Source organism: Rhamphochromis longiceps, linkage group LG13 (genome assembly GCF_057381845.1).
Source record: "Rhamphochromis longiceps isolate RC_006_pf linkage group LG13, R_longiceps_female_GT1.1, whole genome shotgun sequence".
In the NCBI taxonomy this organism is placed as follows: domain Eukaryota; kingdom Metazoa; phylum Chordata; class Actinopteri; order Cichliformes; family Cichlidae; genus Rhamphochromis; species Rhamphochromis longiceps.
This window is the reverse complement of record NC_140569.1, coordinates 31,305,750-31,331,580: the sequence shown is the minus strand read 5'-3', so window position 1 is coordinate 31,331,580 and position 25,831 is coordinate 31,305,750. Positions and strand designations below refer to the sequence as shown.

Sequence of the window (25,831 nt, the reverse complement as noted above, 5' to 3'; positions counted from 1 at the left end):
CCACCATGCCCTCACATCAGGAACAACAAATACAACTCTTTTGCATCTTCTTTTGTACCAGATTTTGGAAAGAGAAAATTGTGGCAAAATGTCAGTTGAGCCAAGATGAATCCCTAAAATAAGAGAACACATGAGCATCAAATCATCTTCTCTGTGAACCACTTTCTATTTTAATTTGACTTCTCTGACCTTTCCCGCAGACAAATGAACTAAATCTGCTCTTTCTTTTTGGCCCAGAGCAGATTCTTGTCTCTCTGGATGTGCAGCTCATCCAGTATACTTGTCACATACAATAACCAACATGATGTCAATGTAATGTCAGTGTGTGAATGTATTACATAAGCATCAGGTTGTCATTTCAATCAAACACACGTGATGCTAAAAACACCCACATTCAAACCTAAAGAGTCCTCTACAATAAAACCACAACACAAAAACATTGCATTAGAAATAATTCATGAGCTTCAGAGAAGCATAAACTAAGGATGTGTGACAGATCCAAAGATTATCACTATGGAAATGTTTTATGTAGAGTGTGTAGAGAGTCCTGACAAAACACACAAGCTTGTACACACATTTCAGCACAAATTGCCTCTTCAGTGCAGAAACTACTTCAGACAAGGTAGTTATGTAATCAGGGTGCATTTGCCTAAATTCTCCAAAAATGGACCGGAGGAAGTGTGCATCATATCACAGGAGGCTTGAGATGAATAGTGTGTGTGTATCTATGAGTAAAGACCGCAGCAATCGGTGACCTGTGTATAAAATGTGAAAATTATAGAAGAATTTATTACTGACATAAACTGTTAAGATTGATGCAGCCACCATAACGTCAGCCACTCGGTGCATTCACATGTATACATCATACACTGTCCACCAAGTGTGTTTCTGCTGCACTTTATTGTATTTTATTGATCAATACACCAACATTTACGCCCAAGCTAAATGGGAAAGATTCCCATTTGACTTCCCAGTCTAAAAATGTACATGAAGACAGGATGGCATCCTAACTAGGACAGAGGCTATGCAAACACAAGGAGAACTCCACATAGAAATGCCCCGGCCAGATGGTTGATTAACCCAGGACATTCTTGTTGTGAGGCAACAGTGCTAACCACCGTGCCATATATGATATGACATGTTAATTACTGGGTAGTAAAATGATTTGTTGACTTATTATCTTAGAGTTTTTGAGGTTTATCTGTTGTGTTTATCAGGCGTTTCTCCTTTTATGTGTCTGCTAGTCTGCGTCTATACAGCCTTATTTCAGTCTATACTCTATACTAGTGGCAATGTATCATTTTTTGTTTGCCAACTGCAAATAAAATAACAAGAAGGAGAATTGTTAGGCCGCTTATTTTAGACTTAGTTATGCTTTTGTTTACTCTGCTTCATTGTGAATTTGGCCTTGTTTAAGACCTATTTTTCTTTTTTTCTTTCTTTTCCTTAAATAACTGTGGATTTTATGGACACTTATCAATTTTACATTCAATAAAAGATGAATTCTATTTTTTTTAAACAAATTTGTCTTTGTGTCTTATTGCTTGGTCCCTGAAGCTAAATGCATAGTTTCATAAACTAGAAAATCTAGAAGTTCAGACGTTAAGGTAATCCTAACCTGTCACGGCTGGGGCAGCAGTCGGGTCCTCATTCATTCCACCACACAAGATGCAGACAGCGGTGGAGATGCGAGTGACGTTTATTTACAGTGCTCAAAAAACAACGTGAGGGCAGAACTGAACAAACCTAAACTGGGAGAACTAATAAACAAATCTGAAAACATAAGGACACCGGAGGACACACGGAAAAGGCACGGAGAAAGCAGAGCAGAGAGACGTGGAGATGACCAAAACACACAGACCTTTTAGCTGCTGACATCCAATCTGTGTCACTAAGACTTTTCTACAACTACTTAGATGATCAAGAGAATTTGTTAAACTCCCAAGCCTCAATTTCCATATATTCCAAAGTTTCCCAAATATATGTTCCATCTGGAAACAAATTTAAAATTAGAAACTTTTTACAGAATAGCTTCTGGCAGCCAGACTGCCTATTAAACCCTGGGTTCTCTCTCAATGAAGAGCAGGCTGCTGGTAAGGAGGTAGTTTCCTCAGCATAGTTGTCTTTTCAATGGGAAAAGATTTTTTAATCTCTACTGTAATAAGCTGCTCTCCAGTTGAGGCCAGACACACACACACACACACACACACACACACACACACACACACACACACACACACACACACACACACACACACACAAATACAAACACAGATACACAGAAATTGCAAAATTTCACTGGGAGTCATCTGAGAGTATAATTAATCTGATCGGAGTAATTAAAAGCGCAGTGGGTTCATCTGGCCGTGCTAAGTGCAGGTGAATGGTGCTGTGATTGTGTTTGGATTGTTCAGGAGAACAAAAGGGCTCTGCAGGCTAATCGCTGCTGGAGAGCTCAATCACACATCCAACTCTGTCATCACCAGCTAACAGGAGCTACTTAGGGAATTCTGAGAAGATCACAGGTTTGAGCTGGTAGGAGGATAGCAGGTTTTGAGTATCCAAGAAGGGAATAAATAATAAAATAAATTTTCTTTCTTTTTTAGGGAGAATTATATCCTTATTATAAATTTGGATTTGTGACCAAGTATTTTGTTTGCACAGCCAAATAATTTTACTAGCATCCAATAGAGTTAGTTCCCTAATTGTTTCAACATGACATTTTTTCATCAAGCAATCAAGGTATGACTGTGGTGCAGACTCTCAGCTTTAATTGTTTCGTTTTAACAAAAATATTGCATTAACTCTTTAAGAATTACAGCCATTTTTATACATAGTCCTACATATTCAGTGGCTCAAAAGTAATTGGATAATTAACAAAAAAGCAATTTCATGGCTGAATATGGCCCGTTCCCTCATCACCAATCGAAGAGATATTAAACATGCTGAAACAAACATTTGGTATGGCTGAAAACAACTGAATGAATGCCCTGGGCAGCTCAGCAGTCCCAAAAGACCACAGAAGAAACTGAAAGAGTACGACTATCAAATCAGGTAATCATTGCTTAAGAAAAACCTCTTCATCATCATATCATCATCAATTTCTGCAACAGTGAATCTCCTTCAACATAAAACAGACATTAAAAACAAACAAACCTCTGCTTAGTTCTAGAAAAAAACGACTCGTGATCCAAAACATATTACATTATATGTCAGAAATGGTTGAGGCAGTGTTAAGGCATTGTCATACTGTATATGGCTGCCAGGTGATGTGCCTGCTGACAGAAGTAGCAGGATGAATTTTAAAGTGCACTGCAAAACAGAAATATTGCATTAACAAAATTATTCCAATTACAAAAGTGTTGGGGGTTGGGGGTAGGGCTGTTAGATATAACAATATATATCGGATGAAAATATGAAAATGTCTATTGCTTCATATTACGCTATCATTTGTTTCATGGTATCACAAAAGAAATTGTTTATGGCAATATTTTTTCATCGATTTAATGGTCGCTGTAGTGGCTATATTAATTTCTTAAAGTTCTCTTTCTCTTATATTTAAAATAACCACACTACAGATGGACAAGTGACTGTTTTTACATGTTGTTATTAGCAACAACGACGGTAAGCCCAGTGTGCGGCTCTGCCATCCGCTTGTTTATTTTCCACATAAACCTTTCACAATAAAGCGGAAGATCCTGTTGAGATTTTTCAAAATAAACTGAAATGATGACAAACAGAAGGACCAGTCAAAACATAGCATGAAAATGATTTGGTTATGAAAAGTCTGACACAGACCAGAAAACTGTACTGTGCAAATTATGCACCGGTCCCCACCTCAGACTGAAACACAGCAAACCTCTTCTACCACCTACGGAAGGATCACGTGAAAGAGTATGGACAGAGTTTACAGATGAGAAGAGCCGTCAGGTGCTCAAAATAAACCTTAGACTTCAACGTTAAAACAGGCTTTTCCCAGCAGCACGCTGTGTAATAAATTCTCACAAAGAAAATGCTGTTACAACTTATGTCTAAACATCAGTTAAAACAATAGACTCCAGGTACATGAAGCCCAGCTGAAAACACTTGACTCAAGTCGAGTTGCCCGAGATTCACAGAATTTACAGAAAGTAAATGTAAAACTTTTCTGTGCGTTGTCGGGACGATAAATGTCTTATATCGGGATACAAGATTCTGGTCGTATCGCACAGCCCTAGTTGGGGGTAAATACCTGGAAATAGTATTTGGTGATGTCTATGGCTTCTAGACTGCAAATAAACCTTGTTTAAGTTATATTAGTTTGTCCAATTACTTCTGAGTCTCTGAAAATTAAAATAAGGACTTATGTACAAAAATGGCTCACATAATTTACAATCCACTGTGGTGGTGTACAGAGGTAAAATTACAACAACAAAAAAGTCCTTATCCAAAAACCTAAGGGCCTAACCGGAAACAGTGAAACCTTATTGTGTCACATTTAGGCTGTTAGGTTTCATAATTTCTGCCTGTTCTACATCATTGTGAGCAGTGTTGGGGAGTAACGGAATCCATGACTTCATGGATAGCATTAACAATCTGCAAGCTGCAAATAATCATGTGCAGTTCTGAAGGCAGACAGAAAGAAAACATATTACTGATGATTACAGAAATAGTTTTCTATACGAGATCACAGCAAAAAGTGCAGCCTTACCTTATGTCCACCCTACTGTTACTCATTTTATATTAAGATTTAAAAATCTAGTTGGTATTGGTTTTAGAACTGCACATGATTATTTGCAGCTAGCAGCCGTTAATGCTATTCATCAACTCTAACAGTCTGCGGTATATGAACTGACCTCAGCTAACACCAGCTAACAATGTTAGCTCGGTGGTGAGTAGCCTAAAAGTAATAAATCACACAGCAATAGTACATTCATGTAGTTGTAAAAAGCATGACAACTTTGCCTCCTAACTGCTGAACCTGAAAAGTCCCTCTGAAGTAGTATGTTATTTATAACCTCATTTCTAATGCGAGTTGTAATCAGGAACTCATTTCTAATCTTGTCCATCTTCATCACTCCCAATGAAAATCTTAAAATCTTCATATCTGCCTCCTGTCTGTCAGTGTCACCATCTCCAACTATAGATCATGGCAGGTCTCACTCTCATCTTATAAATCTTCCCTTTCACTTTGATGCCATCTTTCTGTCACAAATCACCCCTGACATCCATGTTCATCCACTCCACCTTGCCTGGACCCTCTTCTTATCAGCTGTATCAACTTTCCCATATCTTCATGGTATGGCTCATCAACTTTATTATGCTGTAGTTACTGCAGCTTGGTACATTACCCTTGTTCTTGAAAATTGGTACAAATACATTTACTCCATTCCTTGAACATCCTATCACTCTCCAAGGTGTGTTACATAATTTGGCTAAAATGTGACATGCTTGAACTAAGTGGGTAAATGTATACAGCTTGTTATGGATACAGTCAAAAGAACCAATACTATAGTAAGTCAGTATTTATGAGAATGTGATAATACTTCTATTCCAATGTTAAATATTTGAGGTGCTGGAGGTACTGTATGAAAATTTGTCCAACTGTGACAAGTGTTAGGCATGTCTGTGTAAGTTCTCAGTCATCCAGGTCATGATAGTTTTATACATTTTTAATAAAGGCACCTTTTGGTCTGTGAAGATATTTTAACTCTCATCTCATCTAACCCTAAATACAGTGAATTTTGCCATCTCAAAAACAGCAATGAATCATAAGTTATCTTGAGAATATGGCAGAGTAAATATCCTTTGAAATAATTCTTAACTGCTTTTAATGCTTTGCATAGACAGTGTTTCGGAGCAGCAAATCCAGTCTCCCAAAACTACAGGAAATCTCAGCAATGGACTTGAACTAAGCTGCATGTCAACAGTAATTGTGAGCACACTGTCTGACAATGAGCCTAATAGGAGGAACAAGACAATACAGAAGAGAAAGGGTACAGAAAAAGGAAGTAAGTAAGGAAACATGGAACAATAAAGAAAGTGGAAGAACGGAGATGAGAGCAGATGTAGAGAATATTTTACAATGGTCACACTCCTCCTCAGGGATGGACCCCTCTCCTTAACTCTTCCTCTTTCATCTGTCTCTCTGAGCCAAGCGAGGATCCCAGAATACACATGGCGAGTGCTAAAATAGGCTTTGAGCCGGGTGATGAATTAGCCAGGGCGTATTTGGGGAGCAAGAGAGCATTGATGAGCGAGAGGAAGATTAGAGAGAGAGCAACAAAAGTGAGAGATAGAAAATAGCTCCTAATGTTTAATCACAGCTAGATCTAATCGCTTACATGGCCTACTGACAGACTCAGTGGCCCTTGGTTAGATTTGTTCATCCATCATAAGTGGACTCTTGAATGTGTTTTTGTGTAAAAGTCTGGATGTAAACAAGAGGATTTGCTCATTTTGTTGCTACTGAAAACTCAGTGTCTTTGAATTTTGGTAAACTAGAACTAGCAACATATTAAACTATACTCTATTGTCATTAGGTAGCTCCATAGTTCAGAGGAATACACATTTGATAAAGCAAAATATCCCCAGAAAAAGACAGAAGGAGGCACCTTGTGTCAGGAAGGGAACCCAACAAAATTAATTACGTTTTCTAAAATTAAAATTGTGGAGCTACTTGCTGTTGTAACCCCCTAAGGGAGCAGCTCAAAGTAGACCCAGTACTTGAATGAGTATAGTATTATATAATATCTTATACTTTACAACAATGGTTGTTTTTATTTCTTAGACAATTTTCCAGTCCTTTTAGTTGTCCTTGTAACAAATTTTTTACTCCCACTGAGGAGGTTATGTTTTTGTATTGTTTGCATCATTTGTCTGTAAATACGACAGGTCGAAACGTTTTGATGAATCTGACAAAACTTTGTATCAGAAGTGAAGTGATATTTATAATCCATTAAAATTTTGCTTACGACCACCAAGGTCTATAAGGTCAACTTCTTATTGTTTTTGGTTGAAAATTGACAAAAAAGCCTTAGAACTATAATCTAACTACAATAGAACTAAAACATCTACTTATATAGAAAAAGATGATACAGAAGGATTCTAAATATCTCAAAAATCTTGGAGTGGTTCATTGATATATATGAAAAAAAGATACATTTTTAAAGACAAAAAATACTAAAATGTCTCAATTTTACAATTAAAAAAAAAAGTGAGACATTTCATACTTTTTCAGTTAAATATAGGCTTTGCATTATTTGTAAATCCTTACTTTTAAGGATTGCCCCCACGTTTTCCACGGACACTACAGCATATTAAACTTACAATACCATATATGGCTATATTGCACTACACCAGTTGCCGTACTCAACATTTGTACAATACAATTGTACAAACAACAAATTATTTATTGAATGAAAGTAAGTAAGTGATGGTGCTCTTTACTCTTACACAACTTTGCAAATTTGCAAATGCAATTCATGCTGCTAATCCAACCATGACCATCCATTATATCATCTACAATTCTATATTTAGTTTACATTCATTTGGGTTTGATCACAGCCTAATAACACAGTGAAGTTTGACTGCTATGAGCCAAGTGGCCACTTAATTATCAGCTCAACAGCAAAGTGTTTTCCATTAAGTGCCAGCGTGTGAACACTCAGTATTTCTGGTGAGTGTGAGTCTTCCTCTCAGAGTCATATTTACATACAGTCCAGGGGCCTGTTCTTCGTACCTCGCTAAGTAAGTTAGCTGGATTAGATTGTTGACGATTTCGCGTGATCCTGGATCGTTCGGTTCCCCGAAGCTCATCCGGGACTTACTGTCATAGCAACAGAGCCGTAAGCGTAAACCTGCTCGGGAGCAGGTTTACTTTATGTAAACAGGATTAGATCGCGGCCACGCAGGTATGTCCGCTTCATTTATACGAAAGCAACAGCGATATTTTACCACTGTTTCACCATAAATAAATAACATCAATGTAACTAAAGATAATGCAGCACTTGATCCTTTTATTGATGTCACACAGATACATACAGGTCATTTCCTAAAAAAGGGAAATGAACTATTAACATTCTATTACATGTATGTGATTATTACAGATGTAATTCATATTTCAGAGTAGCAATTGTAAATTACTTCGTGTAATCAAGATGAGAGACCACGGCTATAAAAGCGAAGGTGGATTTGGGAAGCCTGTCGCAGCCATGTCCTGTCCGTATACGCGACCAACCCATTGCGGAAGGTGCAAGATTGATAAGGAGAGTCCTCAGAATTCAGCGTATATTGCGGGATAGACAGGATCCTTTAGCTCAGCGCGACAGTGTGCTCATTGAGAGATATCGATATTCCCGTGAGGGTATTATTTACTTAACCAACTTGTTGACGAGGGGGTGCAGGACCACCACCTGTCTTTTTTTCCTCTGCCCTTTTCTTGGTTGCTGTTATGAACAAACTAACAGAGTATTACAGGCCAGTATTACCTTGCCAAGAGACGCAAAGCAATCTAAGAGATAAATATTACCATTCTGTAGAATACTCCTGTATTCCACTTTTACTTGTTCCCATGTTCTTGTGGGTCCTGTTGTGGCTCTAATGTGAAAGGGGATATAATATAACATATTATAATATAATATAATGCCATATGATATTGGACAATATAGTGTCATATGATAGATCTACCCTACCGCCTACTGGTGTTGGCCAGAGGGGCCGATGGCGCGATATGGCAGCCTGGCTACAACCGTAGCTGCCTCCACCAGTGTGTGAATGTGGGAGTGAATGAATAGTGGTATCGTAAAGCGCTTTGGGTGCCTTGGAAAGCGCTATATAAATCCAATCCATTATTATTGTTATTATTAAATTACTTACGAGTTTAATTTGTCAGCAACTTTCTGCCAGCCCTCTCTCCTTGCTTTTGCAGCCTTTGCAGTGTTCTCTTGCGTTTTAATTAAACTCTGAAACTCCTGAAATCCCTCACTCATGAGTTCTTGCTCTGCTGCCGGAAAATACCGAGCACGCCCCTTCGACATTTTCGCCGACCAATCAGCGGGTTGCCGATCAATGTTTCTACTATCGATGCGTAGCCCCTTTTACGACACCCAGTGATGTCACATTACTGCGTCCAGCTGTACTAATCGTCAACAGCAGGTGTGTTCGGGGAACCGGATTAGCGAGCTCACGGTTAGCGCGATGGTTTGGTCTTGGATGTGTCATTTGATCTTGGATGTAGTAAGCGACGTACGAAGAACAGGCCCCAGATCAAAACGTTAAGACCACTAGAAAAATGGCAAAAAAAATCATATTTTGCATGGTTGAATCATAATAATGTTCCAAGCAAAGCTTCAACATGCAACAAGAAGAAATGGGAGTGAGACAAAACATTTTTTGAGCATGAAATTTATTGAAGAAAAAAAAACAACAACAAACGCTTAAACTGAAATTGTTTTACAGCTGATTAAAAGTTTAGGACCACACCTCCAAAAAATCTGGAATCTCCCCCAAAACAGAAATCCAAGTTCCAAACATGAACTCAGTAATGAGTAGCTCCACCGTTGTTGTTGATCACTTCAAAAATTCGAGTTTCCATAAGGTGAGTGGTAACATTTCTCCAAGTGGTGAAGACTGTCTGGAAGTGTCATGCATTTTTGCAAACTTCCCCTGCCATCCATCCACAAAGGTTCTCAATTGGATTTAGATCAGGGGAACACGCAGGATGTTCCAAAATAGTGATGTTATTCTCCTGGAAGAAGTCCCTAATCCTGCGGGCATTGTGTACTGTAGAGTTGTCCTGTTGAAAAACCTAGTCGTTACCACACAGACGAGGGCCCTCAGTCATGAGAGATGCTCTCTGCAACATCTGGACAGGTTTGACGCCCCTGCACCTCCTGAATCTCCATTGTTCCACTGAAGGAGAAAGGACCGCAGACCATTATCAAATCAAATCAAATCAAATCAAATCAAATCAAATCAAATCACTTTTATTGTCACATCACATGTGCAGGTACATTGGTACAGCACGTGAGTGAAATTCTTGTGTGCGAGCTTCACAAGCAACAGAGTTGTGCAAATACAATAATGTAAACAAGCAAAATACAAGAATGGCTACATCTGAAACTAATAAATATATGTACAATATATAATAGTATATGCATTTCTGGATGTGTATACTAAATATTTTTCTACGTGTGTGTGTGTGTGTGTGTACACATATTTTACAAATTAAATAGAGTAAACAATAAATAAAATATATAAAATAAAATATACAGAGTGAGACATGTGCAAAACAGTGGCATTACTGTACAGTATGGAGTGCATAATGTTGAAGTTCCAGTAGTGAAGCTGAGGTGTCTATGACGTGTTCAGCAGTCTGATGGCCTGATGGAAGAAGCTGTCTCTCAGTCTGCTGGTACGGGACCGGATGCTGCAGAACCTCCTTCCTGATGGAAGTAGTCTGAACAGTTTATGGCTGGGGTGACTGGAGTCCTTGATGATCCTCCCCGCTTTCCTCAGGCAGCGCTTCCTGTAGATGTCTTGGAGGGAGGGAAGCTCACCTCCAATTATCCGTTCAGAGCACCGCACTACTCGCTGGAGAGCTTTGCAGTTGTAGGCGGTGCTGTTGCCATACCAGGTGGTGATGCATCCAGTGAGGATGCTCTCAATGGCACAGTGATAGAAGGTCCTGAGGATGCGGGGGCTCATGCCGAATCTTTTCAGTCTCCTGAGAAAGAAGAGGCGCTGCTGCGCCTTCTTCACTGTTTTGTTTGTGTGTACTGACCACGTAAGATCCTCAGCCAGATGTACACCAAGGAACCGGAAGCTGCTCACTCTCTCCACAGCAGCGCCGTTGATGGTGATGGGGGTGTGTACTTCTCTGCACCTCCGGAAGTCCACTATCAACTCCTTTGTCTTTGCGACGTTGAGGGTGAGATGGTTGTCTTGACACCAGTGGGTCAGGGCGCTGACCTCCTCCCTGTAAGCTGTCTCATCACTGTTGGTGATAAGACCCACCACTGTAGTGTCGTCCGCAAACTTCACAATGATGTTGGAGCTGTTAGTGGCTGTGCAGTCGTAGGTGTAGAGTGAGTACAGGAGAGGGCTCAGTACACACCCCTGTGGAGCACCAGTGTTCAGTGTGACGGGGGATGAGGTGATGCTGCCCAGTCTGACCACCTGGCGTCTGTCAGACAGGAAGCTAAGGATCCAGCTGCAGAGGGAGCTGCTCAGTCCTAGATCCTGCAGTTTCCTGTCCAGCTTCGAGGGAACGATGGTATTGAATGCTGAGCTGTAATCTACAAACAGCATTCTCACATACGTGTCTCTCTTCTCCAGGTGTGACAGGGCAGTGTGTAGTGTCAGGGCTATGGCATCATCAGTGGACCTGTTGTGGCGGTATGCGAACTGTAGAGGGTCCAGTGAGTCGGGTAGTGCAGAGCAGATGAAGTCCCTGACCAGCTTCTCGAAGCATTTGCTTACGATGGGGGTCAGGGCTACAGGTCGCCAGTCGTTCAATGAGGAGATGGTGGAGGATTTGGGTACAGGGACGATGGTGGCCATTTTGAAGCAGGCTGGGACTACAGACAGAGAGAGGGAAAGGTTGAAGATGTGCGTGAACACTCCAGCCAGCTGAGCCGCGCATGACTTCAGGACGCGGCCGGGAATCCCGTCCGGACCAGTAGCTTTGCTTGCGTGCGTTCACCTTCCTGAAGCACCTCCGCACATCCTCCTCAGACACAGTGTGCGCACTGACGTCATCCGCGGTGCGCACACTGTCCGGTCTCATGGTGTTCGCTGTGTCGAATCTAGCGTAGAATACGTTTAGATCCTCACACAGAGAGGCCGTGGTCTGCGGTGTGCTGGTTTTCCCTCTAAAGTCTGTGATCGTGTTTAGTCCCTGCCACATACTCCGAGGGTTGTCAAACTGTTGCTCCACCCTGTCCCTGTACTCACGTTTGGCTGCTTTGATCGTGGATGTGTTGGTGGAGTTTGGGTGAGACTTTCTTCAGGTTTCCCTTATTAAAGTCTCCGGCTGTGATAAACGCTGCCTCTGGGTGTGCAGTTTCCTCGCTGCTGATCGCGCTGTACAGTTCCCTGAGTGCTCGGTTAGTGTCAGCTTGTGGGGGAATGTAAACAGCCGTAATAATCACTGCTGTAAATTCCCTCGGTAGCCAGAATGGCCGGCACTTAATCATCAGGTACTCCAGGTCCGGTGAGCAGAAGGATTTGACCGGGTGCACGTTCGCATAATCACACCAGCTGTTGTTGATCATGAAACACACACCACCGCCTCTGCTTTTCCCAGTAAGATCCTGTGACCTGTCCGCGCGATGCACGGAGAACCCCGGTAGTTGTATTGCGGAGTCCGGTACCTTGTCCGATAGCCAGGTTTCTGTGAGGCAGATCACGCAGCATTATGGCACCCCCTCCACTGTGGCACGTATAAAAACATCTCAGGTGGGATCTGCTTGGAAACCATCAGGACCATCAAAGTTTTTTTCTCATCCGAAAATTAAACTTTCTTCCACCTTTCAATGTCCCATGTTTGGAGCTCTCTTGCAACGTCCAAACGGTTAGTTCTGTGGCATTCAAGGAGATGAGGCCTTTGAAGACGTTTTTTGTATTTTAAGCCATTCTGTCTCAGATGCCGTCTGATGGTTATGGGGTTATGGTGCAGTCTGCACCAGTAACGGCCTTAATTTGTGTCTTTACAGACAACCAATTGGATCCTCGGCTCAGTGGCGGTGGAATTTTTTGGGGTCTTCTGCTTGACTTTTTTTGTTCCATAACCCTCAGAATTATTTAAGAAATCCAAAATGACTGTCTTACTGCGTGTCACCTCAGCAGTGATTGCGTGCTGCGTGAGACTCTGCTTATGCAGTTTAGCAACCCGATCATGTTCAAAACGGAAACCTTTTTTTTGCCTTTGCTATCAGAACATCATGACAGTGTGACTACCTGACAGAAAATGACAATGAATCATTTGCACAGATTTTATTTAAAACAGTCTGCTTCAGTTTAAGTGTTGTTGTCAAAAAAATTGCATACTCAAAAAGATGCTTTGTCTCTTGTTAAGATCCAACCATGCAAAATATCTACAATAATAGACACAGAGAAAAACCCAACAATCATATGACCCCCTATGAGCAAACACTTTGGCGACAGTGGGAAGGAAAAACTCCCTTTTAACAGGAAGAAACCTCCGGCAGAACCAGGCTCAAGGAGGGGCGGGGCCGTCTGCTGCGACCGGTTGGGGTGATAGAAGGAAAACAGGATAAAGACATGCTGTGGAAGAGAGACAGAGATTAATAACAAGTACAATTCAATGCAGAGAGATCTATTAACACATAGTGAGTGAGAAAGGTGACTGGAAAGGAAACACTCAATGCATCATGGGAATCCTCCGACAGCCTACGTCTATTGCAGCATAATTAAGGGAGGATTCAGGGTCACCTGGTCCAGCCCTAACTATATGCTTTAGCATAAAGAATAAGACAATTTTTCAAGTGGTCTTAAACTTTTGATCGGGACTGTATGAATTTAGTGTGGCATTACTCTGACTGCATTCTAAATAATTTTCACAAATAACGATCTGGATGCACATCACTGGAATGCATCCAGCTCTGTAACACAGCCCCTTTCCTGCCAACAGTCAGATAGGTATACAACAGAAAGTGTGGGCACATATTTTAGAACTTCAGATTTGGCTGCCTTTGTGGAGCAAACAATTCAAACTAAAGGATTTCTACTCACATTGTGGAATTCATGCAAAGATAAGCAACATCGCAGAACAATTGTCCCCATTTTGAGACCAATCAGAGACAATCCATGTCTGTCACAGAGCTGTGAGCGAATAGTTATGTGTAAGCGTGTGTGTTTGAGGGCATCCTGCTGGGTTAATCTCTGGTATTCAATGACAAAAGCGTGGACCTGTCACCCACACACTCATACAATGGGAGAATAGGAGCTTTGAGTGACTCACACCTGCAGCTCCACTGAAGGAACATTGTTAAAGCACAACATTAAAAACAGAAAGTGCTGACATCTCATTCATCCCCCAATCACACTCTAAATCCTGCAGACCCCATTTGACAAGCTTGGATCCAAAGCACCTGCACACAATGATACTGATTCAGAGCTCAAAGGTAAATGTTTGTCCAAGACAGTCATTTTTAAACTGTGACTCCACACATCCATTAATATTAGCACTGGATACAACTAGAAAACAACTGTGTTGTAAAACATCATTGCAGATTAACCTAATTAGGTGTATTACTGGTATCTCAATGTACCAGGGTACCAGGGTCACTAATTTTAGTGCAGTCAACAAAAATGCCACCAGACGGATGTCTCTACTGAGCTCAGTGAGCTGTGAATGGGTATGGGTATGGGTTGCTTCTAGAAATTTGCTGCTAAAGCAAGTCCTACTTTAAACTACCATCTTCATTACACATCATCCCTGTTCAGTGACATCATTGAGTTCTCTCACAAGAATCTCCAGGAAAGAGTAGAGATATTCCTAGTTACTGCTATCCTAATTCATGAAATGGAGATTTAAATTTAGGTTAATCAACTAGTGTAACGGTAACCATCATTTAGAGTGCACCTAAATTTTGCAGTGATAGTTTGCTAGTTTACAATAGCGATTATAGGGTTATGGGACAATGGGAAAAGCCGGGGCTTCCCTGGGTAGTTGGCTGCATAATCCAACAGTGAACCAGTGTGGTACACTGATAATTACCACGTTTAACAGGCTAGTATAACAGGTGGCAGTTAGAGAGCCACAGTGGCTTTTATCATCATCAGCTAAGCTGGGGGAGGGTGACATGGAAAAAAAAGTGCTAATGTTCATCTTTTTCATGGTTGATATTGATATATAGATCACAATATAAACCAAATGACTACTTCTGTAAAGCCTAAAGTTTCCCTTTTAACTTTAAAGTCAATTTTGGTTTAAGTATAATTTCTTTTCTATCAGAAGTTGAACAACTGTACAACTTTTAAACACATAACATGGGTATAATAGACTAAAATCCTAATCCTGTATGGTATAAGCTACAAGTGTTACAGAAGAACGCAAACTGGAAAACTAAATTCTTTCATCATTTCTAAAGAAATAAAGAAGCTAAATATATATAAAATAAAAATCAAAAAATACCTCTATACTTAATCTTTTGTGTTTTTTCTACAGAAACAAGCTAAACTTATATTGTTGGGAAACAACTCAACAAAAAAAGAAAAAAAATCTATATATCCTCGGTACATATTCAAGAAATGTAAATGTATGAGGACAAAAACTAAATTGACATATTCACTAAATTGTGGTCTGCACTTGAAGGGCAGCACTGTAATACAGATCAGATGTCCAACTTGTGCGACCACCATTCCAACACAGCAGCGAACACACCTGTTCAGCTGTTTGTGTACAGTCCACGTGTAGCTAGGAAAGAGCTTTCTCACAGAAGTGTTTATGGCGACACCTGGTCACCTATTTAAATTAGCTGCTTTGACTCTCCTTACGGACATCATGCCTTGTCATGGTGTAAAGCGCTTTGGGGTCCTTAGGGACTAGTAAAGCGCTATATAAATACAGGCCATTTACCAGGCCATTTTTACCAAAAACACAAGAGTTGTGTAGCGGTTTACACATTTGCCTAATAAGCAAAATATCCCTGGTTTACTGTGGGGAGGAGACCAAAATCCCATTGGGTTTGTGTCAGGAAGAGCATCTGTGCCAAAACGCGCCAAATCAAACATACAGAGCTACCCGCTGTGGTGACCTTGTGAATAGGGGAAGAAGCAGACAGTACCTTCTTCATCTATCAAATCTGGACTCAGCGTCACAAAAAGCAGCTCCTATAATGAAGTGCTTTATGGCCATCAGACAAAGATCAGAGAACAGAGTGAGGAAGAAAGAAAAAGAAAGGAAGACAGACAAGCATCTGTAATAAAAAAGCAAATGAGAAAAAGAGAGCGAGAAATCCATAAATTGTAGTCTCTAATCAACACTAACAGCCTTTTGACCGTTTCATTCATCTGAGACACACACACACACAACGTTCCTATCAAGTACTCACTTCATTTTACAACAGATTACTGCACAGACAGTGATGTGTATTTTCCTGCAAAGTGAAAAACATTAACACCCTAAAAAGGCTACAAATGTGGATATGCATGGACTCGGTTGTGCACAAGAGCACCTGAAGCTCAGTTCATCCATGTTTAACACAGAAACAGCAAAACGGAGAGGTTAAGCTTTGTGTACCTGAAACGTTTGCCTTTCTGCACACATTTCTATCAGTATATACAGGCAACTTCAAAATTTTTTACTTGAGATAGAAGCCTGTCTGTTAGAAAAATCACAAGTTTCAGTTCATCAAATGACTGTTTAAGACTGTGTGAAGGGTGTTGCTTGTAGTGAGAAACCCACTGAGAATCATCACATAAATCTATACATTCCCTTTAGATCTACCGAGTGTTTCAGTGACTTTTCAGTTACTCTTCTTCTTAGTTTTTATTTTTTCTTTTGACCAGCACTTTCGCTGTTTTAGATTTAGATAATCTGTGATTGAAAATCAGTTTGGTTGGGCTGCATGAAGTGTGCCAGAGCAAACACGGTTGGTTACCTTGTTTCACTGAGAGAAAATGACGCAGACATGGGACGGTGAGGCAGAACAGCAAATAAATAAGTCAGCAAACAGGCGAGCTGTGCTTAAGTAAAGTCTGTGAGCAGGCTTCAGAAGACTGACAATAATACAGGGAAAGAGAGCATGAGTAAGGGTGCTGCACGTCTGGGATGCTAGGAAGGGCAAAAGGGTTAGAGCTACTGGGGGACATACCAAAATGATAGCTGAGTGCCACCAAAATGGAGGGAGGAAGAGGCAAGATGAGAGCGCAGTGGCCACTACATGGAGGGGATGATTGAGAAAGAGTATGGCACAGCAGGAACAAATGGATGGATGGAAAAGGGAGAGAGCTTGTTTGTGCCTGGCTCAGATTTGGGAAGTGCTGCTGCTCTCTGTTCACACAGGCTGACCCAGATGCAGCTGAATTAGACACAGTCCCGTGTGGGTGCGTAGGTCTCTGTGTGTTTACGGATAACAGTGGAGGTGCAATGGCTTGAGGTGGAGAAAAATGAAGGAGTGATACCGCGTTCCAAGCAGATGTCTCACAGAAAATTAAAACTGCGACACATCTCACTGAAAAAACATTAGTAAAAATGTCTGATCAGAATAGTAATTTTCAGAGCTTTTATTCTTGAGCCTGCTTGTGTGTTGATAATATTTCAAGCAACATTTTTCTTTCTAACCTAATTTTGTCCCTTTTTCATTAGACATTACAGTCTGTATGTCTTCATCTACCATCTTTATCCTGGTTTTGCTTGTCTGTGAAAGCGTTATTAGTTTATTCGCTCTCTTTTAGCAGTATCTAGTTCTCAAAGAACTCCTGAGAAAACTATACTCTGATAGATGCCTTCATATTTGCATGCTCATAAAACAGTTGATTGGGTGTTAGGTGCGGTAAAAATGCCTGCTAGACCGAAATGCCTTGACAGACCATGTTCTGGGAAGAGAGTACAACCAACTCTGCCAGGACATGTTGCCCTTATGACCTTAGTTTCCAAACTAACCCAGAGCTTGCTTTGTTCAAAGCAAAAAGACAAAAGTTTTACTTGTCAGGACATACTTAAAAAACCCCATTTAGTCCTTGGCCGGTCTTGAAAACACAATGACATATTACAGTGTGTCATTACTTATTTAACAAAAATGAAATAAAAATGCAGGAGCAGTGTTTAAATGATTCAGCAGCTCGTAAAACCACCTTCAGCACCTTAAGCTGAATAGAAAACGTATTCTGTAGGATTTTATACACGTCTCATATCATTGTGGACAAATTTCTTCAATAAAGTGGTGCTTCAGATAACTGAAGTTTGCAGAAATTCAGCTATACAGCAATAAACAACACAATTTTGTTTAGCTTTTTTACCTTTTTCAGCTTTATTTGACAGATACAATGGAGAAAGGACAGGAAAGCGAACCAGTGTTGTGCTAAAGAGTGATTGCCTGCCAAAAACTGATTTCCAATGTTTCCGTGTGTTTTTTTTATATGTAATATCTTTACATATGTTGGTAAATAGACTTCAGTGAACAGGGTTTACAAATCGGTTATACATAAAATATATAAAATTACCAGTGTTTCAAGTATCTTTATAACTCTTTGTTATTGTACTTACATTATAACCAATCCGGTCATTTTTGTCTACTTTAAATATGTTTACAGAACTATTGTTATATTTGTTGCAATATCTACTGTCCTCTTGGCCAGATTACTCTTAAAAAAGACATTTTTAATGTCAGCGAGATTTTTTTTTACTGGATAAATAAAGGATATATAAAAGTCACTGCCAAAACCTGACTGTGGCTTCTACCTTCTTGTTGTTTGTGGCTCAAGATGACTTGATGTCATTCATGAGGGATGCATTTGCCATGTTTTACATGTTTCACATATTTTAGAGCAACAAGTTATTTATAGCAGTTTAAATACAAGCAATCAGTTTTTGGCAAATACCGGAAATCACATTCTGCCACAACACCGGCTTTTATGTAACTACATTGTGATTGTCTATAGGAAATACATATCACCTTCTCTATAAAAGTGGGAAGCAGAAGTTTACACCTCTGTAATTGACAGTGACTGGCCCAACACACATGTTGTAATATGTCTCACACTAACGGCCTCAAATGTTAACTTCACACACCCATGGGTATTTACTAGGGGTGCAACGATATTCGTATCAATATTGAACCGTTCGATACAGTGCTTTCGGTTCGGTAGGCATATGTATCGAACAATACAAAATTTTTAATTTATTTTATCAACTTTCCTTCTGACGATGCTGTCTGTGTTGAGCACTCAGTGGATCTGCGCTCGACAGTGCAGCCTAGGCGGAGTAGTCGACCGCAGATTCACTGAGCGCAGGGCAAGCTAGCGAGACAGAAGTTAAGCTCTCCTTGCAACATGGCAAATTGAACCTCCCCCACTAGCTTTTATTTTGGAAAGAACCATTTCTCTGTAATAAACTCTCTTTTCCAAAGATGAGTGATTTCTCGATCAGATAGATTTATTTGTTTTTATTACTTTGTTGTTTCAGCAACATTAAATTTAAAAACTGTACTTTTGAGTTTAAATATATATTTATAATTTTAATAAATGACAAATTAAAAAGGCATGAACATTTTTTTGTATCGAAAAAATATCGAACCGTGACACCAAAGTATCGAACCGAACCGAACTGTGAATTTTGTGTACCTAGTATTTACCACACACGTCTGCATGTGTGGTAAATATTCTTCCTGTTCTTTATTAATGGCGGACAACTTGATTGGATGAAAATTTCAGCTGGTGTTGACAATAAGCCATCTTAGCCAGCTTCCAGTGGAACAAAAAAATAGTCAGAGTAAGTTAGCGGGAGTTCTGAATTGTCATGGGTTGTCATGTGATACACGGAGAATTCAAATAATTCCAGCAGTTCTTACCGGCAAACTTCCAGGAGACAGACCATCAATTTTTGGTCTTTAACTATTGCAAGGCTCGATTATCTGCCATTGCTTTAAAAAAAAAAAAAAAGGTCCATTGGAGTAAAAGGAGATGACACAACTATTCCATTCAATGGCTCTGGGTGCACTTACCGCCACTGTCACCATTCTTTCAAGGCTAACTAGCTAATTAGTGAACCTGTCACTCAATCATTAAAGGCACTGCCCAGGGAGGAGCAGGAGTCCATTTGTGGGAAATGTCAGAATTTGGCTGTTGGCTCCAGAGACACAAAATGAAAAAAATAACATAGAAGTGCAGAGAAGAACTTTGGAACCTGCCTCAAGAACTAGCATGTTGAAATAGTATGCTGTTAGCATTTTGTGGTCACAGTCGAACAATATCAGTTATGGCAACATTTCATTTTTACAGTAATGTACTCTGAGGGTAATTTGGTTTGATGAGATATAAATTATTAATGTGCACTCAAAATTTTTGAGATGCTGAAAGAGAAAAAGAATCAGTGCTGCTCCAAATTTGCAAAAGGTGCAATGTTTTTGACATCAGAGTTTAAAAAAATACTCAAACTAGATGATTTGTTAGTCAGCTTTTTGTAACCAATTGCAAAACTCTACTTTTTTTTCATTAATTTTTTTCAAACTAACATGATTCATTTTAAAACAATGAAGTAAGCAGTCATAATACACAGAAAAATATTTGACAGTTTGGGCAGAAGTTGTGGTTTGTAAAAAATTAAGAAGAAATACTTCAGAATCTCCTTGATTTCTAGGACAGCTGTCAAACTGTTCCTTTGTTCAAAATGCAAGCTTTCCTTTAGTTATAGCCTACACTCATCAAAGGCTTATTCAACTCACTCAACCTGCAGCCGCTGTTCACCTTTGCAAGTATATCTGTTCCTTAAGTAGTAGTGAGATCATTGCTAAACTAAAGATTTTATTTATATAGCACCAAATCACAACAACAGTTGCCTCAAGGTGCTTTATATTGTAAGGTAGACCCTGCAATAATACATCCACTGAAAAACGCTACAATCACATGACCCCCTATGAGCAAGCACTTTGGCGACAGTGAGAAGGAAAAACTCCCTTTTAACAGGAAGAAACCTCCGGCAGAACCAGGCTCATCGAGGGGCAGCCATCTGCTGCGACCAGTTGGGGTGAGAGAAGGACGACAGTCAAAGTGGTTTGCAAGTGGGCAAAGCATGATGAAAGCATGATAAATAGTGGGTCAATAAGTTTAATAAGTTTTAGAAGTCCTCTGTTTGCTTCCAGAAATGAAATCAATACATCAAATTATATGTCATGAATCGCTGTGCGGCAGGCAGGAGTTGGACCCAAAATGCAGGACTCACAGACTCGGGGAGGTGAACTCAAAACACAGCTTTATTTGCTGGTAGAACAAACATACAAACTAGACTAAACTGGGAAACCATAAACTAAGAACTCACAGGGAGACACAGGGAGATCCACACACAGCATGAGGGACGACGTCACGCCGAACAGAGGGAGACGCAGACAGAAATACACAGAGGGTAAACGAGGAAAGTTTGAACACACGGGGAACACAGGTGACACTGATAATCATAACGAGACAGGGCGGGGTGAACTGAACATGACATGTACGGGCGTGAGAGTCACAAAGTAAACAGGAAGTGCACAGAGGTTCAGACAGGAGGAGAGAGAGCACGGGGAAAACACAGACATAACGGGCTGGGGAAACATGAAACAACCACAAAGGGAGACGAGGGCTCATAAATACACAGGGCACACAGGGGGGGGGGGGGGAGAGAGAGCACGGGGAGAACTTGGACATAATGGGCAGGGGAAACATGGAATAAAACATAAGGAGAGACGAGGGCTCACAGATACACAGAGGGGCACACAGGGGTAAAAGCCATGAAGGGAAAACACTTAGGGAACAACACAACAGGGCAACTCAGAAAACATGGCCTAAATAAGGAACAAAATACAAACATACAAGAAAACTAAGAACACTGGGCCAACATGGCCCAGGACCATGACAGTACCCCCCCCCCCCCCCCCCCTCAAGGGCTGGCTCCCGACAGCCCAAACCCGAAAAAACAAAAACAGAAAACAACCCACCCAGGGCGGGAGGCGGGGGACCAGGACGGAGGGACCAGAACGGGAAACAAAAACAAACAACAGAAAACACAGGAGCACATGACTATAGTCCAAATAAGGTTCAGGGGGCCGACCCAGAGCCCACAGGCACAAGAGTTCACGGGTCACACGGTCGGGGGGCCGACCAGGTGGGTGGCACAGGTGACAGAGCTGGTCCGGAGGCCGGCCGTGCGGAAGGCAGCGGCGATGGCGAAGGGGGGGACGACGACGGAGCAGTTCAGGGGGCCGACCGCGCGGAAGGCAGCGGCGGCGGCGAAGGGGGGGACGACGACGGAGCAGTTCAGGGGCCGACCGCGCGGAAGGCAGCGACGGCGGCGAAGGAGACGACGGAGCAGTTCAGGGGGTCGACCGCGCGGAAGGCAGCGGCGGCGGCGAAGGAGACGACGGAGCAGTTCAGGGGGCCGACCGCGCGGAAGGCAGCGGCGGCCCTCCAGTCTCAGGCGTGCTGGCCATGGCCTGGTGGGCACAGGACCAGACGAGGCAGGACCAGACGAGGCAGGACCAGACAGTGGCGATGCGGGGGCCGGACCAGGCGAAGCACAGGCTGAGGCCGGACCAGACGAGGACGAAGACTCGGAGGCCGGACCAGACGAGGACGAAGACTCGGAGGCCGGACCAGACGAGGTTGCAGAGGCCGAGGCTGGACCAGAAGCAGAGGCTGAGACCGGACCAGGCGTAGCAGAAGCAGAGGCTGAGACCGGACCAGGCGTAGCAGAAGCACAGGCAGAGGCTGGCCCAGGCGTAGCAGAAGCACAGGCAGAGGCTGGCCCAGGCGTAGCAGAAGCACAGGCTGGCCCAGGCGTAGCAGAAGCACAGGCAGAGGCTGGCCCAGGCGTAGCAGAAGCACAGGCAGAGGCTGGCCCAGGCGTAGCAGAAGCACAGGCGGATGCAGCCGGACCAGGCGACGACGAGGCGGTCGCAGGTGGCGGCTGGACAGGCTCCTCGGGCCCTCCAGCTGATGCGGCGTGAGGCTGAACGGGCCCCTCGGACCCTCCAGCGGAGACAGGAGGCTGAACGGGCCCCTCGGACCCTCCAGCGGAGACAGGAGGCTGAACGGGCCCCTCGGACCCTCCAGCTGACGAGGCGTGAGGCTGGACAGGCCCCTCGGACCCTCCAGCGGAGACAGGAGGCTGAACGGGCCCCTCGGACCCTCCAGCGGAGACGGGTGGCTGAACGGGCCCCTCGGACCCTCCAGCGGAGACGAGGAGGTGCTGGCTGGGCTCACTGGAACCCCCAGCGGACGAGGTAGATGGCGACACGGGAGCCGCGGAGTGCTGGATGAGCTCATCCGAGCTTCCAGCAGGAGCCGATGTAGAGCCAGAGAGAATTGGGACCCCGGGCTCAACGTTAAGCTGGCTAGAAAACTGCACTGCTACGGGGAACTGGGCCAAAGGTTCAGGTGCGAGCTGAGCTGCTGGACACACGGGGACCTGAGCTGCTGGACACACGGGGACCTGAGCTGCTGGACACACGGGGACCTGAGCTGCTAACGGTGGAGAAGTAAACGACTGCACAGGGGACTGAACTGATGTCTGTAGTAACGGTGGTGGTGAGAGTGGAGTAGGTGGTGGAGTTAATGACTTCACAGGGGAATGAACTAGAGGTAGTGACGGTTGTGGTGCTGGTGGTTGAGTGGGTGACTGTGCTAAAGGAGGCTGCACTGGGGACACTGGAGACTGCACTGGGGAAAGCAGGGCTGCAGGAGGCTGCACTGGGGACACTGGAGACTGCACTGGGGACACTGGAGACTGCACTGGGGAAAGCAGAGCTGCAGGAGACTGCGCTAGAGACTGCAGTGATGGTTGTAGTGGAGGTGTGACGGGTGGAGGAGTGGCTGAAGTGGCTGCGGGTCGGGCGGCTAATGGCTCGGCTACAGAGTGCCTTAATGGCAGGGCTATGGGTTGAATGACTGACTGAGTAGCAGCCTGAATGGCTGGGTGTAGTGACGGTTGTGGTGGAAGAGAAACAGGTGGTAGTGTGGATGATGGAGCTAAGGGCGACTGAGTGGCAGACCGAACTGATGACTGAAGCGATGGTAGAGGTGAAAATGGAGCTTGTGGTGGAGTTAATGACTGTGCTAGCGGGGACACAGGAGACACAGCTTGTAGCCGGGCAGCTAAGAGAACTTCAGGAGGCTGGGCAGCTAAGAGAGCTTCAGGAGGCTGGGCAGCTAATAAACTGTTCACATTACCATCCGTAGCACAAAACACAACCCCTGAACGAATAGTCCCACGGTTCGACACAGAAAAAGAGTCCTTATTCACCACAGCCGGCGATGTAAAAGTCCGAACGTCCGGCTGTGGGGTGGCGCGCCCGCGGCGTGATCGACGTTTCTTCCCCGCAGATGGCTCCAAAGGGCCGGGAAAAACCACATCCGGCCGGTGAAACTGACGCGGCTGCTCCAGGGTGGCTGTTGTCTGTTGCTGCTGGGCCAAGTCTGATATTTCCCGAGTTCGCGCCGCCTCCCGGGCTTCATTCAAATTGGCCAATAAGTCCAAACATCCTCTGACCTGGCGGAGATGAGAATTTCCTTTGAGGATTGCTTCGATAGCATTTATCCCCACAATCTTTGCCCTTGTATTGGAAGTGTGGGTTATCCACTCGACTAGGCGTTGGACACGTATCAGATCGCTCTCCCCGGGTAAGTCTGCTGGGTCCATGTTGTGGTGACGTCGTACTGTCATGAATCGCTGTGCGGCAGGCAGGAGTTGGACCCAAAATGCAGGACTCACAGACTCGGGGAGGTGAACTCAAAACACAGCTTTATTTGCTGGTAGAACAAACATACAAACTAGACTAAACTGGGAAACCATAAACTAAGAACTCACAGGGAGACACAGGGAGATCCACACACAGCATGAGGGACGACGTCACGCCGAACAGAGGGAGACGCAGACAGAAATACACAGAGGGTAAACGAGGAAAGTTTGAACACACGGGGAACACAGGTGACACTGATAATCATAACGAGACAGGGCGGGGTGAACTGAACATGACATGTACGGGCGTGAGAGTCACAAAGTAAACAGGAAGTGCACAGAGGTTCAGACAGGAGGAGAGAGAGCACGGGGAAAACACAGACATAACGGGCTGGGGAAACATGAAACAACCACAAAGGGAGACGAGGGCTCATAAATACACAGGGCACACAGGGGGGGGGGGGGGAGAGAGAGCACGGGGAGAACTTGGACATAATGGGCAGGGGAAACATGGAATAAAACATAAGGAGAGACGAGGGCTCACAGATACACAGAGGGGCACACAGGGGTAAAAGCCATGAAGGGAAAACACTTAGGGAACAACACAACAGGGCAACTCAGAAAACATGGCCTAAATAAGGAACAAAATACAAACATACAAGAAAACTAAGAACACTGGGCCAACATGGCCCAGGACCATGACATTATACTCCGTGAGAAACAGAAAAGCAACTTCATCAAAGACAGAGAATTTACTGAGTACATCGCTGCAGTGAGGAAAAGTCGTGTGAAAAGAAGGCTAGCTGGTTATGCAGTCTCTGAGAGTAAGGAACATCTTTAAACCACTTCTCAGGAAGGGGAACGATAAAAAAACATTAAAAATCTTAAAAAGCGAAACATTTCTGACATGACAAGGAGCTAGACCATTGTTAACCTAGCAGGATTTGACAGAGATTATCAGCTACTGTGCTGTATTGAAATATATTGGGAAAAAAACCCAAAAAACAAAACAGACGGATGACAGATGCAACTCCTCCTGGACCCAAACATTAGGAAATTCTTTAAACGTGTTTGTTTTTATTATTCATTTTTTTGGACATACTCCCGAAGGTTGAATGCAGCACCCGGGTTCGATTCTTTCTCTCCCTGCTCCCTGTCTTCCTGCCTCTCTTCACTGTGCTGTCTAGTAGAAAGTTGAAAAAAAAACTTTCAATAAATCTCACTTAACAAAAGAACATAGCAAAGCTTTATTAGTATGGGATCAGAACAATGCCACCTTGAAATGAAACTGAAAAAAATATTGAAACTGAAAAAAATATATTGTAACTGAAATAAATGTACTGAAAAGTCTTGTATTGAAAGTGAAAGTGGAGTACCTCTGTCTCTCGCTAGCAAAGTTGACCCAGACAACAAAGTAAAGCTAGCTTTCGGCTACAAGTCCGACACGGAACCCAA

At 42.9% G+C, this 25,831-nt stretch overlaps 2 protein-coding genes across 5 annotated transcripts in view; both read right to left on the bottom strand.

Annotated features, from left to right (window-relative positions):
- LOC146656104 (sodium/potassium/calcium exchanger 3-like) overlaps positions 1–25,831 on the bottom strand; it is a 142,860-nt gene that overhangs the window by 107,949 nt on the left and 9,080 nt on the right. The window lies entirely within an intron of this gene.
- LOC146656105 (uncharacterized) lies at positions 21,149–24,337 on the bottom strand. The gene has a single exon (XM_085428819.1). It carries the CDS (start codon positions 24,335–24,337, stop codon positions 21,782–21,784), a length of 2,556 nt encoding a protein of 851 aa, XP_085284945.1. The 3' UTR covers positions 21,149–21,781.